This window comes from Sardina pilchardus, chromosome 3, assembly GCF_963854185.1.
Source record: "Sardina pilchardus chromosome 3, fSarPil1.1, whole genome shotgun sequence".
Lineage (NCBI taxonomy): Eukaryota > Metazoa > Chordata > Actinopteri > Clupeiformes > Clupeidae > Sardina > Sardina pilchardus.
In genome coordinates, this window is record NC_084996.1 from 8,304,378 (window position 1) to 8,320,794 (window position 16,417).

The 16,417-nt window shown below is 41.0% G+C and overlaps 2 protein-coding genes across 2 annotated transcripts; both read right to left on the reverse strand.

The window, feature by feature from the left end:
• Positions 1–932: 932 nt before the first annotated feature.
• On the reverse strand, positions 933–2,910 carry LOC134076524 (ADP-ribosylation factor-like protein 4D). Its single transcript, XM_062531629.1, has 2 exons — positions 2,835–2,910; positions 933–2,208 (listed from the first exon to the last, which is right to left on the reverse strand). The coding sequence occupies exon 2, from the start codon at positions 2,139–2,141 to the stop codon at positions 1,533–1,535; it is 609 nt and encodes a 202-aa protein (XP_062387613.1). The 5' UTR covers positions 2,142–2,208; positions 2,835–2,910; the 3' UTR covers positions 933–1,532.
• Positions 2,911–10,838: 7,928 nt separating this feature from the next.
• On the reverse strand, positions 10,839–16,267 carry LOC134076525 (transmembrane protein 106B-like). The gene is made up of 8 exons (XM_062531630.1): positions 16,086–16,267; positions 15,150–15,308; positions 14,340–14,403; positions 13,917–14,070; positions 13,080–13,220; positions 12,729–12,772; positions 11,646–11,699; positions 10,839–11,422 (listed from the first exon to the last, which is right to left on the reverse strand). Exons 2-8 carry the CDS (start codon positions 15,289–15,291, stop codon positions 11,305–11,307), a joined length of 717 nt encoding a protein of 238 aa, XP_062387614.1. The 5' UTR covers positions 15,292–15,308; positions 16,086–16,267; the 3' UTR covers positions 10,839–11,304.
• Between the last annotated feature and the right edge of the window lie 150 nt (positions 16,268–16,417).

Sequence of the window (16,417 nt, forward strand, 5' to 3'; positions counted from 1 at the left end):
CTGCCACAATCCTGCAAACTGGTGTGGGCACATTCTTGGAATTACTTCTGGTGAAAACAAAACCTTGAGATATGACATTAATTCCATTCATATGACCACGGCCACATTCTTCAAAGATGGACAAGAACAAGACTTGTTTTTAACTGAAACTATGTAACTTTATAATCATTCAAGTTAGTATTGAACAGCTTCTACAGACACTGAAATGTATCTGTTTGTAAACCCTTTCTTTTTGACTTGTTCATTGTACATACCAGAGAGTTTTGATAAAGCTGTCTGTTTTCAAAGCACAATGAACGGACTGCCTACATCTCCAGGACTAGAAATAACTCAATAACATAATGAATGGTACATACAAGGAAAAGAAAATAAACTCTTTACAAACTCGTACGCTTGCCTGTGTCAAGAATCTGACTCTGTAGCGCTGGTGCTGTTCCCTTGTTGTTTTGTCTACAAGGGTTCCCTGTGTACCTTACAACGTGAACAAACGACTGAGGCAGAATCAGAATGCACATCAAGCCTGGCACCAGGGTGCCAAACAAACCCACTTCCAACAAGTTTACAAGGTCAGCAGAGGGAAACAACAAGAGCTTGTTTTCAATTGTCTTGACAGTGTAAAGTTGTACAGACACCTCTCTGGCAGTCTGGTGACATTTCACAGATAGGTCATAAAGAGCCAAGAGAGAGAGGCTAACTTAAAGGAGATTCTAACCCAATAGTGCAAAGAAGCAGGGTAACAGGTAATACTGGTAACCACGCATCCAGTTAGTCTGAATAGCATTTTTGTTTGGGGTGGGTAGCCTCTGTGCGCCTCTGGCACTACGTGGCAGATTTCAAACCCATTCAACTATGCACAGCACACCCTCTCTTTCCCACATCCTGATAACTTGTATAGACTTAGCATAGCTTCCATACAGAAGATGACCAATCAATTCTGTTTAAAAAATGTCAATAATTTATTTTGATACAGAACAAAAATACAGAGGCACATGATTTTGTTCTCAATATAAAAAAAAAAGGAAAGCTTGAGCACAGCTCAAATACTCAAAGTCCACATCTTTATAATATAACAGTTCAATCGTAGGTCTTGACTTCAAAACTAGTGTTCCTCTCCCATTACAATAGTGTAACCTATCATTTTCCTGCTCTTTTTATACGCCAAGCCAACACCACACCACAGAACAGTCAATTACAGTGCAGTGAAACACCAAATAAAAGAGTTCTTTGTACTTCGTAACCACTTTGGCAACATGATCAGCGACTGACTGGTTCAACAGCAGTCCAGTCACTAGAACCGAGGGCCAGCCCCAGTGTGGATATTGGCAGTTCTGTACGTCTCGTGTAGATCCAGTCCCCACACTAAAACAAACATGTCTGCACCTTTTCACCTTTGCCATCGGCTGGATTCCCCATTGAATCCAAGCCACGTCAACAGGCTTTGGCCTCACAGTGGAGGGGCCTTTTCCTTTTGCGATGCTATGTTCTTTGTCTGGTCACTTCTCCCAACTGGGATGGGGGTCAAATGAAACAGGTCATCTTCCCTTCCTACTGCTCCTGTTGCTTTTCTTTCTCTTGAGGATCATCTCGTAAAGCCTCTCCAAGCCCGTCTGGAGACCCTGGCCGTCTAGCGCGCTGCAGCCTTGCGTGTGGTGCGGCGTGGAGTTGCTCAGTTCGTGCAGGCCCAGGGCCTTCTCCACCTCCTGCTCGTTCATGGCCAGCGGGAGGTCCTGCTTGTTGGCCAGGACCAGGACGGGCACGCCCTGGTTCTCTGGCACCCGGCAGACCTTCTGGAGCTCAGCTTTGGCCTCCTCCAGGCGCTCCGTTTCGTTGGAGTCCACCACAAACACCACCCCGTCGGTCCGGCGCGTGTACGACTTCCACAGCGGTCGGAGTTTCTCGTGCCCGCCGACGTCCCACACCTGGAAGGTCGCGGTCCTGGAGCTGCCAGCTGCCACGGACACTTTGATGCGCTCCATGTTGAAGCCCTTGGTCGGGATGGTCTCCACAAATTCACGCAGTTTGAGCCGGTAGAGCAGGGAGGTCTTCCCTGCAGCATCGAGGCCAAGCACCACTATGTGCACAGGCTTGAGGTTTGGTAGGAGGGGTGTGTTGGGGGACATCTCGGTCAGTTGATTTCCCATTCTGTATATGTCAGTCTCTGAAGCCTTGACTGCAGCACACTCTTCCTTTCGTGTACTTAATTGAAATCTGTGAAACAAATGAAAATCTGTGTTACTTTTAAGACAAAATGATCGAATAAACTAAATCCCCAAAAGTCTACTTGCAACCAACTAACCTTCTACACATTCAACAACTAACTACTTTTGTTTGCAAAATGTTTGTGTCATAATACGTTTCTAACAACGCAGACCAATATTTATAAAACGCATAAAGTCAGATCCATGAGCCAAGTAACTGGACATGAGGTACCAAACAAAACTGGCCAACGTCATCGCTTTTATCAGCCTACCATCCCCCAAACCATAAAATCCAATCACGATAATTCGATACCGAAAAAAAATAAACTAAACTATATAACCCCAGTCTAAAGTAACATTTCAGATGTTATACAATAAATTGTCCAATGAAGTATAATACAACTTCGACATAAAAACAGCACGACAGCAAAACTCGCTCTAACCAAAAATCACAGAGCGCTCGCAGAGTATCCTAACCCCTATCTCTAATCTTGCCTCGGCACATTTCAGAAAAGTATACAGTGTGTGCTATGTACTTCATCACACAAACATAGTCACACTCCACTCAATTGAATCTATAAGGTTATACTATATACTAAACTTTTCTAATCGTGCTAAAGAGAAACGCGAGGTTACCTTTCTGCAACGTTTTGTTGCTCTGCCGTCAAGTCGTCGCCCGCAGCTTGATGTGACCTCTCCTCTGTCCGTGATAATTAAGTGGCACAAAGGGTGCGCCGAAAGAAGATAGGCACCTAAACACAACCCCCATCCCGTGACGTGTTAGACCCATGCTGTAAAAACAATGATGACCCCGCCCTTTGCATTTCTTAAAGGGGACGGGCGAAGTTTCAGAAGACTCCCAAGTTTCACCCAGTGTTTCAAGACAATCGACTCCATATCGCGTTTAAAATGAATATATCAGGTTTGAAGGTCTAATATGACATGTTGAGTTTGTCAGAAAGAACTACACCAATTAGAGTCAATACAACAGTCTAAAATATGTTAATTTGTTTGGCGTTGTGTACACATTTTGAGTGGATATTACACTTGGTCTGGACGCGCGATTTCTTTATGGACATCATTTAAATGACCATATTTAGGCTAGGCCTATAAATGTAAACACAAAAATGTAAACTGATCGCAAATAACAGTAGGGTCTACCTATTAAATCTCGTCAGGTCGATGGTAAATCTGTGAGTAGATTTAAGTTATCAGTTTAAGTTTGGTTGTGATTTACCACCATTTTCCACGAACAGGTCACCTGGCAATTACACTAGGAATTCCTTTTATTTTATTTGACATTGAATTATGTGGAAACTGGAAAGCGTATTCCATGTTCCGTGTCCATTACAGTGGGATCAATCTTCAAGGGGAGATGTGCGTGTATGGGAGATGGATTCAGATCAGTGGAACGAGATTCGGATCCTGAATTCTCCTGTCCTCTCGCGTAATGGCAGCATGTTATGAAACACTCCATATCTCTGTCTGGGAATCTGCCAGTCAGTCACTATGAGGTTACAACAATAGACAGGACACTTTCGGATGCAAAGCAGCACCCGGTAAAAATAGGACAATCAGATGCACTTGGAAAGGTGAACGAAGGTGAATGACCAGTCTCGTCGCACACCAACCTGGAATGTACGCGCGTAATGGATGATAACGACTCATTTCATTTGGGCCCGCCAGTAGGCCTAAAGTTTCGAAAATATTCACCTTTATTCTCGAACCTGTTCAGCAGTTCTTGTACATTTAAAATGTAGACAAAATGTGCTCTATGTGTGGAGTCTGGAGTACAGAAAGGTGTGCGCGCCCCCAAGCGCTATTCTAAATAATGTCACCAAATTCAAACGAACAGGCGCAGCATTGCCCGTCGCCATAACATATGATAAAGAAGTAAAAGTTCATCGACTTAAATCACTCTGTTCTGTATTCATTCATCATAAATCTAGATAGGAATGAACAAAGTAGCCATTAAACACATGACAGCCTAGCTCATTTCAAAAGTGGGCTGGCTGAAGATAATTCAAGTGCTTTTATAAAAAAGTCATTTTTATCCAAATTAAAGTCAGTTTGCCCCTTCTCTGGCCTATGCAAAGCGACATATTCTCCAGAAAGGAGTCTAAGGGGCTTTTGACATTTTCTCTCACCTGTTGACCCCGTGCCAGTGTTGCTAAGTAACTGAGTAGTGTGGTCCTCTGCCGCAAAAAGGCTGAGTTCTCGCAGGTTCTGTCAGAACGCCAACTTGACACATCGTGAAAGAACACTGCCCAGACTACGGTCAACAAAACCTGTAAGTGCCATTGCTCTTTTGGTTAACTTTCTGAGAGGGCTTTTTACTTTTAAGAAAACAACAACTGTTATTTTTCTCTGATGCATTTGTTTCTGAAAATATCTCAAATGTTGACCTAACAGATTACTTTACACAATAAGCGCACATGTCCATGCAAATTATAATACCAGTAAGGAGGACAAGTTATTTCTTTATTTTTTTTACCAAAACAAATATTAGGTTGATGTGAGAATAACCGAACGAGCAAGCAAGTGTGCCACATCGGCCTAATAGGCTAGTAATGGGTAGTCATCATAACATGCAAACGTTATCACTTAAAATCTCAGTTTGCTAACTTGTCAAGCATCAGTGCAGTTCAGAAGGCATTGTACCAGCTCTGATATTTTTAATCTGATTGTGTGCTTTCAAGGCACTGGAGATTTCTCTATCAGGTTACCTCCCCTGTGCGCCGTACCTAGTGTTGGTGACAGGTCTCACTATTACCCGGGGTATAAGATGTCCGCAATGCACTGGGAGGCACGTCGCCGACAGAGCATGCTGGATCGGCGCTTGTCACTTTCCAAGCAGGTGAGCGCTGCCTGTTCCATTATTGATCAATACCGGAGGTGAAACTTGAGTGGCCAGCCATTAACATATCCTGAGTCTGTTAGACATCAGTGTGCAACCCTGTCAGATTTCAGATATCATCGTTGCTCTCTCTCTCTCTCTCTCTCTCAAAAAAGGTGTGAAAAAATGTCACACTAAAGTAGACAACATTAGTGAGTATGGGGCATCCATCGAAGTTAGTCTGAATAAGACTGCCATATTAAATCCCTTACTTTCTCTTATTTATAATATCATATTTATTCTAAAGAATAAATAGGTAGGTCTGCACAGATTAAGTGAAATGAGCATGTACAGTAAAGTCAGATGCAGTCCCCATTGCATCACCATATAAGAAACCTCTGTGTGCAATTAGCACCTGTGAATTACTTCCATCCCCCCAACAGTAGCCCAGGTCATTAGTGGTGGCTGGTGGGGGCCTTTAGCACCTTGATTCTGTCCCATTCTCTGGCTTCACACATCCCTACTAGAACGAGGAGCCAATTGTGTTTAGAGGGAACAGGTGAAAATGAGGGCCATGAAACCGCCAGCCCAGTGGCCCGTCCCTGTTCCACTGTTAACACATCACTGTCACTGGAGCATGGAGTCAGGAGGGACATGTCTGTTCATGCAGACAGTGTGAGTGTCTTGCCCACCTCCAAACCACAGGAGGTGGGTTAGCTGCTACTGTTGTCTCAAGTGAAGACTTTCTTTGTTGTAGAAGGCACTCTAAAGCCATTTTTACGGCTAAGCTCATATAAATTATAGACAAAGCAAGAAGCACCCAGAGATAAACAGTATCCAACATTTAGTTTTTATTTTAAAATTATGCTTTATTCATAATTATCAATCTATGATGCAGAAAAAACAACAACAGATGTATGTGTGCAACTATGCAAGTCCATTGTGCTATTGATTAGTTTGGACCAGAGAATGTCTGGCCGAAACTGACCACATTTGACCATCTCACAGAAAACAAAAACTGTAAGGTTGGGCATTGTTAAGACTGTATTGTTTTCAGTTCATTTCGTTCTGATACTGCTTAGTGGTTCTGCCTCCTAGCTATGGGATGTAAATGCAGTGAATGTTGTGCATGTGTGTATACATGACCAAGGGTAAACACCATTGAGTATGGGCTTTGAGCCAGCAGACTGCATTATCATAAACACACTGTGTTATCAGGACCAGAGTAGTTCAAGGAAAGTTCACAGGCCAGATCCCGCCAACACCCCCACAATTGCTCGCAACCTCAGCGATAACAGTTCAAAACACTTTGGTATGCGTACTGTTGTGGACTTAATGCATTCAGAAATAGGCATAAATAGAAGTTAAGTCGTGGGTGGAGCTGCTTTGTGGCATTAAGGTGTTATTTTGGTTTTTGGATGTCTTCAAGTACAGCTCGTTAACTGTGTGGTGGACTAACAAAACCTGCTCTCTGGAATACGCCCAAGCTTGCCTCACTCTCGTTGCCTGTGTCTGCAGATTCAAAACAACCCCCCTCAGACAGAACCAGAGGCCCCTTCAGAGGCTCTGAAAGACACACCTGTGCAGCCAGGTATGTAAGTATTCCACAGAATTCTCATACAGCACAGTGTTTCTCCCTAGAAAGAAATGTCACCAACAACTTAAGATTTTTGCAATATCAATATTGCAGGTCAACATCCCATATCATAACTGTGGTGTTTTTGTTAACTCAATCACACTGGACAGCCACATTTGCTGTAACGTCCGCTCTCTACTTGGCTCAGGCAGGAACAGACAGACAGATATCCCAGCATTCCCATTTTATACTAGATAACTATGGAACAACCAAGTTTGCAAAATACCGAAACTCAAATGTTAATATATCACACTGACCATGCAAGTAGCCGATATCTGAATAATTCTCTCTATTTATGGCGCCTCCAATGTTTAGTGTTCATTAAAGCACAGGATTCCCGTTTTTAGTTTATTCCTAGATAGACGAAAAGAACACTTTAATTTCAACTTCAAAAACTTAGTGTAGGATTACGGTAGTCTCAACCCATGAAAAATGAAACAATAATGAAACAACTTGCTAACAGATGGCATATGCACTGTGAATCATGGAAAGAAAAAGCTAAAAAAGAGGTCTCTTCACAGCTCATTGAAACTGCAGGTAAACACAGGCTTATCGTTGAGTTCTATGCAGAGTCTCCTAATCCCTAATTGACTGAACAAAGGAAAGACTCACTCCTAATGTCATGCGTATGTTCATGCGTATGTACCGTTACGAGTTAGCTCACTGGTCAAGGCTATTATAATGTAAAAAGGGGAAAGTCAGGACTGTCCAGTTAATGTCTAGGCTGGGTGAAACCTGCCTGAATGTCCGGCGAATTTGGATTTTGCCCGGCAGCTCAGGCTGGAAACCTGCACATCTATCTCCTCTGTTTCCTGCCAGAACCTTTGGCTCCAATCAGAAACTATCTCACCCAAAAGACGTACCGGATCGTTGGTCTGATTGGTTGAAGGACTATCTAAGCGTACAGAGTCATTTGAACTATGCCCATTGATCACGCCTCTTGTGCAGTAGAAATAAAGCGCAGCCTCCCCATACTAATGTTCAATCCTTAAAGACTGAGCTTAGTATGGTGATAGCCAGACTAGTTAATGTCCACATTATTTTACAATTTCATAAACCAGTCTAGTTTTGCATGAAACAAAATATTATGTTATGTTGCATTTATTAGATTGAATAACGTAAGTGTTGATGATGGAGTGACTTGCATATTTTAACTATTGCTGCATGACTTTAAGACATTTAATTTATGTGCAACCGTTATCCACAGCACAATTTAGAAAGTTAAACTATATTCAATTCATCACTCTGGAGACCTTTTCTCTGTTACTTAGCGTCCAGTCGTTAGTGCACTGCATAAATGTTATATGAAGTTTGGGACTTACAAGTAAAGTTATAGTTATAGTTTTTATCTTGCACAAAATGTCTCCATAAGTCTTCTAAAAGCAGTAGAGGAACTGGAGGTGGCCCAGAATTTCACTGCTGCCCTCACTGTCGCCTGATGTACAGTGCAGTGCAGCTTCTCATGCGTCCCTCTGCCTCACCGTAGGCCATCCAGTGTATCGGACAGTCAGTCACGCTCTATTGTTCTCCCACGAGACAGGAGGTCTCTAAATTATTTACACGGACCACATTCAATGCCCATGCCCTCCTGCACTGTTCCACTCCATGAGCTGTAGCGCTACCCAACTGCCTCTCGTAGCTGTGATTGGAGACCTGAGGTTTGTGTGTGATGATAAAATGCTGCCCTTGCCAGTGACCTCCTGTGAGTGGAGCCCTTAGTTTTTCATTGTTTTGTTGTTGATCATCATTTTATTGGTGCATCATATCTAGGGTGTACAAATACAGACACACACACACACACACACACACACTAGGTTGATCTGGGGTCTTGCCTCAGCCTCACAGTGAAGCCTATTAGTCTGAACTCCAGCTAGGTAATGCTACTGTATGAATTTACTGTATGACTGCGTAACGCTATATAAGTAAACTTACCATAGGCTACCTTCCTTACTTAGCTTCTCTTGAAAAATACTTCATTTTGTTTTACGTACATACCCAGCTACAATGTCTATATGCATTTGCTACATCTTAAAGTAGCACTAAGTTTTATCAGTTGCCTGATAAAAAGCAGGCCTCGAAAGTTGCAAATTGTTGCATAGCGTTCCTTTAATTGCTCTTGTCAAAAGATAACCTGTTCTTGTATGTAATTCTTTCAGGTGAAAACCTATGTGTCAAATGCAGACGTACCCCTGTGAGTGCTACTCAATCCAGCGGAAAACTTCCAAACAGATACAATGTGAGTGAACACATTTTCTTTACTGCTTACGTGAACATGACTTGATTCATAAATGTAATGTAAGGTACAGACCACAATGCTGGAGTCTCTTATGTGGATATTTGATTTCAATAGTCAGTCAAATGGCATTGGTCCTTGTAGTGCTCCTAAACACAACATATTTGATAGGCTGCAACCAGAGATTAGTCATCAAGGAACTTTGCTGTAACTGTTAATGGCTCAGTCACTGTGTTTGTCTACCATTCTAAGAACCAGAAAGAAGTGACGAGAGTATTTTTATAGTATTGCTGCACAATAATCGCAATTGTAATCGCAATATGAACCAACACAATTACCTAACCGCAAAAGCTACAAATAATCGTTTAGTTAACATTTCTGACTTTTATATGTCATCTTCCTTGACTGTGCCCCTTCTAGTTGGTGGGTGGGTGTTTTGTGTTAGGGGCACAAAATTCTGATTAGCTTCAGTCAGTGGACGATGATATGGCTCTTGTGCATTGGGCATGCTCAGCAATCAGGGATGGCACAAATTAAAGAGACATTTGGAATATTGAACTGAATCAATTAATTGGCATTCGAAAATCATACCGCAAATCTGTTTGCAATTATATATTTTCCCTAAATCATGCAGCCCTATTTTCAAGCACACACACTGAATGGATGTCAGTCAGTTGAATATGACAAAATATGGTTATGGTAATGTCCTTAATAAAGTAGGCTGCTTAATCTATTGTTGAATCTGACTGCTATATGAAACACTGTCTTCTCTTCTGTCTATATTTTTCAGTCTGTGCAGTACACCCAGCAGTGGTGAGAACATCTGGGACACACAGGTCAACCTCTACGCCAGAAGTCAGTACTACCCTGGTCCACTCAGCCCTGTTTTCTGGGCCAGAAAAAGCATTATAATCCACGAAAGTATGTTCAGCCATTATTAAAGAATCTACTAGGTCCATGACTGGAGTATTATCTGTGGCATTAACCTTGTTGACTAAATGTTATGATGAGAAGGACTGAGATTATAGGCTATTCACAAAGGCTTTTACGGTCACAGATCCTACTTAGTCTCTGCAGACATGAAATCCATCTTCACAGCAGTGTATATGAAGTGATGTCCATGAGAGCATCTGTCAATGGACACTTGTTTAAAGAGAACTAGCCACTTTATTTTCATAGGTCCTGGGATCTCTCATATATTTTATTATCTGGGGTGAGTGGGTTTAACAGAATCAACCCACTCCCTTGGCCCCTTTGAAACAAACAAATGTAGTTTTGTGTAATGTCACTGTGATGACTATATATTGTAGGGTGCAGCTGAAAGCAGAATCAACCAACTTCCTTAACTGAGCGTGACTAAGGGGATCTCTGCTAAGACTGTTTTAAAATGCAGAGTCTAGAGGGACATGAGGAAAAAAGGCAAATGGCCTGGTTCTAAAAACAACACAGATAGCTTTAAGGGAAGGGCAGAAAATTCCTCATTTTATGTCATGGCCTATTACTTCACAGCATACACAAAGAGGTAATGAAAGAATCTGAGTTCCTGTGGATTTAAAATCGTATGTTTCTTGATCAGGGCACTAATATCTTCTATAACCTTGCCGTTTCATGTCAACTGAAGGTGCTAAATCTGGCATTGAATACTGTGAGGTACCTCTGAGGAGTTGTGCTAAAAATGTTTGAAGTGTTGACTAGAAGTTATTGTCTGATAGTCATGGGTTTGTGGTAGCATAGTGGGTAAGAAGCTGGGCAGGTTGGACAGTGGCCTCAAAAGTTGTGGGTTGCTCTGGGGAGAATAGCCCTTGTGATAATCAAGATTCATAAGTCTCTTTGGATAAAAGCATCTGCTCAATGAACAAATGTGAATGTAAACGTAAATGTTTCCTTTGAGATGAGATGAAGAAGATCTCTGTGGTCTGGAGGTGAAGTTATTTGACAGCCCAAGACCCAGTTACACCACAAAAAGTTTTTTTATTTTGTCTGACAAGAGAGACTAAGAAACATTGAAATCTTGAGGTGTGCAATAAAGATGTCAGTACTTCATTCATGGTGGCCTGCTTTGACGTGAGCGTGAAGTTTCAACTATACAAAGTAAAGCTGCAAGAGCAACCAGGAAATTACCTAGTTCCTCCATTTATAGTGCAAATAAAGTAATTTAGTGCAAATTCAATAAGGCAAGTCACATGAATAACTACCTAAGCTACAATACTGTATTTCATACTGTAGGCTACATATAAAATAATGGTAACAACTGAAATGATTTTTCTGATAGCATAGCGAAAGTTATCTATACATGAATAAGTTGTTGAGCTATATCTATCTGAATCAAACTTCAAATCAAGGATGCAGAAGCACCTGCAGACTCAGAATGCAACCAGCTTACGAGTTAGCTGCTCGCTCCTCACTGGCTGGCGTTAAACACATGGGGGATGGTGCTGTTAGCCCCACAGTCTAAATACTCAAAGGTCTCCAAGGAAAGCTGCTCAACGTGGGCCAAATAGGACACGGTCATGGACGCCCTGGAATTTTAAGACAGGTAAGCAAGTTTAGTTTTCATTGAACAAAATGAGTGATGATGCCTTAGTTGTTTATAGCGCCCACGTTACAAGTTGTTGTAATATTGAGGGCGTTGTATAGCTTTAGTCTGTATCAAGTAAATCATGGGCATACACATCCATTTAGGTCTTCTGAATAATGTAGACATTGACATTGGAACACTGAAGACAGACCCAAATCACTTACTGAATTCTCAGAAATATGATGTGAATCTTCGTGGATGGATAATGGCAGAAGTCACTGTGAATGTGAGAAACACATGTGTTGAGAGTCTGAATGACTGTGAGGTTAACCTCACTCCCTTCTAAATAACAAAACTCAAACACTGTTTTTTTTTTGTGAGAACTGGGAGAACATAGGCTTTAGCTATTGTCCATACAGGGACTGATCAAAACACTACCAACATCTGGTGAAGGGGAAGACAGCACTTTATATCCAACCTTAAAAAGCCTTCGTTTCTACATCACCTCCTCATGACACTCTCCAGAATGGGACAAATGCACCGATACAGCAGGACAGATCCAACAATTATTTATCTGTATCCCCTCTGCTCTCAGCAACCAATGACAAAATATCTTTGAAAGAGTCAAGTAAAATGTTTTGTTTCATATTTTGTCCTTTGTAACACAGTCACTGTGCACTCCCGTGTAGTTTTGTGTTTCAACATAAAATGTTGCAAGAATGGAACACTTTCATGACTTGATCATCTTCAACTGATATCATGCTCCCTCTACTTCCACCAAAGCAAAATAGGCTTTGTGTCTGTCTATGTATAAGGAGACTCTAGTGTAGTTAAGATAAGATATTGGGCCCTAGTTAGCCGATTAAGTGTGATGAACGTTTAGGGTGTGTCTGAATCAAAGTAAGCTACATTGACATTGTTAAAATAGTCTGTTCATAGGTGCATAGTTCAAAAGGGTTGCTCTCATTTTTTCTTAATTAGTCATGGGTGTGTTTTAGGCGTAACATTCATTAAACCAACAAGAGTGACATCTGCCATTCCCTTTAAGAACAAGGATGGCTAAATCAAACCGCGTGTTTTGACGAGTTTGCACATCTTTGCAGAAGAAATCTGCCTGCACATGAGACCAACTCATGATGAAAGAGGTACACGGATGAAAGGCAACTAATCTGATATGAACTTTTTTGGTGCTGCCTCATTAGACTACAAGAGATCCACACACAGCTAAGACTCATAGTTTCAGGACTATAGGTAGACTAAAAGACAAAACAATCTCTTGCATTACCCATTTAACCATTTGTACTTACATCAGCCCAGTGTCGGTCAGATTGACTTGAACTTTGAAGGAGAGCTGTGGGAAAGAAAAGAGGAGCAGAGTTGTGAAGTCAGCACTATGTGGGAAACCCTTAATCCTCAATGAAAAGATTGAATAGACTAAAAGGATGAATGTTGGCTCTCCTAGGATTAAGTCAAGTGCAGTAAATTGCCTATTCAAGCAGAAACAGGTTCAAGATTACCCTTTAGAGTGAAAAGCCAATTGACAATGAATAACTTCATATAGTATGTTACCTTTATACTAGTCGTTACTGTATTTTGTTACTTAGAGGCAGCAAACAACATCAGTCAGACACACACACACACGCACACGCACAGCTTACTTTTTTCCCAGATCGTGGCAGGATGGTAGTTACATTGGCATTACTAGTTGAGCCGACAACCGTTTGCCCAGAAAAAACCTGCACTTCAAGGTCTGAGGCCTTCACCACTGCAAAGTTATCATTGCTGATGTTCAAGGTGTTCTGCAACCGAACACAGGAGAGCATTACCTCAGCCAGCCTTCAGCCATGACTATGTGATGAGTGACAGTGCTTGTTCAACTGCATTTGCAAATATATATTGTATATGTCAAAACACTGAAGCTCAAACTCTAATGGTTAGAAAATACCAAAGAGGCAGAGTCTAACATAAAACTACATGCCATCATTTACAGTGGTGTGCAAAAATGATTTCACACAGAAGTTCAATCATACTCCAGAAATAAAATCCTACCATGACAAAATATATACAAATGTGATTGTGATGTGTTCCTTTAGCTGAAATGTATAAGACTAGATAGAGTGCTTAGGGAATAATTTATTATTATGCAATGTTTGTCTATCCTCAAATTAATTGTTTGTTAGCAAATTAATTGTCTGTTCGATCAATGAATCATAACTGTTCATTGTTTCTTGATGTCAATGACATTAACTATGTTTCAGAAAGTGTGATGTTAAAATTATTATGTATCTAGTTTGTGTATTTACAAAGATATTTCATTTTTGTTTTATTTCTTAAAATAAATGCCATGGATATCATGGAATTCTGGATAAGAACCACATAGCTTGCGGGTGGTCCATAACCCCACCAACTGTTCCTTCTATGAAATCTAAGTTATCGTACGGTTTAACAAAATGCTGTTCCACTGATTCTGAATTACACTTTGACAATATACGCACATGGACGGTGATATTGATGGACTTTGGAAATAAGTTCACATAGACAGACTGGATGGATAACTCTGAGAGAGTCACACTGCGGGGGAACAGGAAAAAGAGGACGAGCCCACTGAAGAGCAGACACAGCCCGATTGACACACATACATACAGCTTCCTGTGGAGTTAAAAAAAACAAACATGTACAAGATTATAAAGATATATAATCATAATCAATATTACATAATATGATCATAATCAATATTACACTACAGCATCTGACTGCAGTTCTTAAACTGTTGTATCAGTTCGGTCTACAAATGAATTGATTATAAAGAGACTATTCACACTGTACTGAACAACACACACACACACACACACACAAATACACTATGAAAAAACACATACACACTAACACACACACACATCAAGAGACTGAGAACTCACGTGTGTCTTGGCTTGAGTCTCTGGTCTGTGCATGGAATCACTGCAACCAATTGGTTCTCTTGACCTGAATATAGAAGAGTAAAGAGTAAAGGGCTCAAGCCACTGTAGAAGAAGAAATCAATTTATAGGAAAAGAAAGTTTTGATCCAAACTTAATCCAAAAATAGACCCTAGGCTGAAAGATACTGAACTTCCACTTCAGTGTGCAGGAATACATCAGAGAACATTTAATTTCTGGGACTTGGTCAACAGCTCACTCAACTCTTAAAGAGGGGAGTTCTGCTAAAGGGGGCATTACATCACCAATATTCCCTTTAGGATCGACCACACAAAAGCAATACTGAAAAATGACTTGTTTGTTTGTAGTCTAAGTCCACAATTCACAATGTTGATGGTGAACAAGATGTTTCCATACAAATGTGCAATCTTCATTTACAGGGACTTAATATAGAATGTGAAATAAAGCACATTTTGATTTCAATTACAATTTTGTTTCCAATGATTACAAAAACAATATAATGAGAAACAAGTGTAAGCTTGTAACAAACATAGCTAAATGAATAAATGTAGTCTTATTGCAAATGTGGGGAAAAGTATATGGCCTGTTGTTTTTCTAAATTCAATAATGTGTTAAAAATGTGTGTGTGTTAAACTCAGACTCTTTCCACCATGTATGTTCTCTCTCTCTCACACACACACACACTCACACACACACACACACACACACACACACACACACACACACACACACACACACACACACACACACACACACACACACACACACACACACACACACACACACACACACCTCTAGGGATGCGGCCTGTGCCCTGGCAGGTGGGGCAGTCCACTGTATCCTTGGAGACAGATTTGCCTTCTGCTCTCGATTTGTTCTGTGGTAAGATGCACTGGGTGTCATCATTCCCACTGCGACTAAGATGGTCCCCCATCCTTTACAGTCTATGGGCTGGAGTGAAGATGGATACACAAGACCATGAGTCACTGATAAGAGTAGCCTAATAGCAGACAATGCAACATAATTGTCCCATCGAAAAAGATACTGTATCACAGGAGAAATCAAAATAGGCTACCTAATTTTGCATTTTGCCACTAACGTGTGCCGCGCGCGCCCTGCAGCCTGGCGGCAAGCACAACAAAGATCAACCAAGCAAAATGTTTTGAGCGCCTGCCCTTCCCTTGCAGACCTTTCCTTAACTTTGTTTGTGACATTATTAAATCAATTAAATAAACAAATTTAGCTAGATAAACAGATCAATGTAATGCCTCTATGTGCCTTGCCAGAGCTCGGAGTTTAGGCAACATGACAGATTATTGGTCAGAGATCAAAATTCTAGGCTACTCGAGCATAAACACAGTCACGTGCTAGGCTTCCTATCTCGCTTAAGTTTATCTGCAAAAAAATAGACTGTTTTTGTCAACATGGCATGTCACCATTCAGCTATTTTCTGTAAACATGCATGTCGAAAATGTGCTGTTGGGTTATATTTCAAAATAAGGTTTGTTTTCGAGCGTGTTCCGTAGGCCCTACCAGAGATTTCCTTATAAAGTCCTCTCGCACTCGTAGGCTAACGAGGAATCAACAGCGTATAGGCTTACATTCCATATTGAAATGTAAAGCCTGCTTAACATAGCCTATCGATCAGTATTTTTAATAAAATAGGCCTACTAAAATCTGTTTCGGGTGTGCGCCGGATTGTAAGTCTATAACGAGAGGTTTACTCACCAAGTTGACTATAATAGATTATATATTGCAGTGTGACAGTCTCATGTTGAAGAAAACACGAATGTTGCCAAGAACAACTTTTGATGGGACAGAAAGCAATCCCCTGCTATGCGACATTAAACCATAAACGTTTTTATCCTCACGATTCTTTAGACTCGGTTTCCTGGTTGTCGTGACGTTGCAAAAACGAAACCTTTATTAAAAAAAAAAAAAAAAAATAGCCTACCATACGAATCTGCTGCCATCATCTGGAGAGTTATTATCAGTTGTCTGAAGGCTTCCTGATTTGTCATGGCTTAGCATAAGATGTAGTGCTGTGATATATTATTGAC

What these genes read in the sequence shown, in the direction of transcription:
- LOC134076524 (XM_062531629.1), bottom strand. Translation starts at nt 2,141, where the DNA reads ATGGGAAATCAACTGACCGAGATGTCCCCCAACACACCCCTCCTACCA.
- LOC134076525 (XM_062531630.1), bottom strand. Translation starts at nt 15,291, where the DNA reads ATGGGGGACCATCTTAGTCGCAGTGGGAATGATGACACCCAGTGCATC. An exon ending in AGACTCAAGCCAAGACACAC is followed by an intron (nt 14,071 to 14,339) that starts GTGAGTTCTCAG and finishes TTAACTCCACAG; the next exon opens with GAAGCTGTATGTATGTGTGT. An exon ending in TGCCACGATCTGGGAAAAAA is followed by an intron (nt 12,773 to 13,079) that starts GTAAGCTGTGCG and finishes TCTTTCCCACAG; the next exon opens with CTCTCCTTCAAAGTTCAAGT.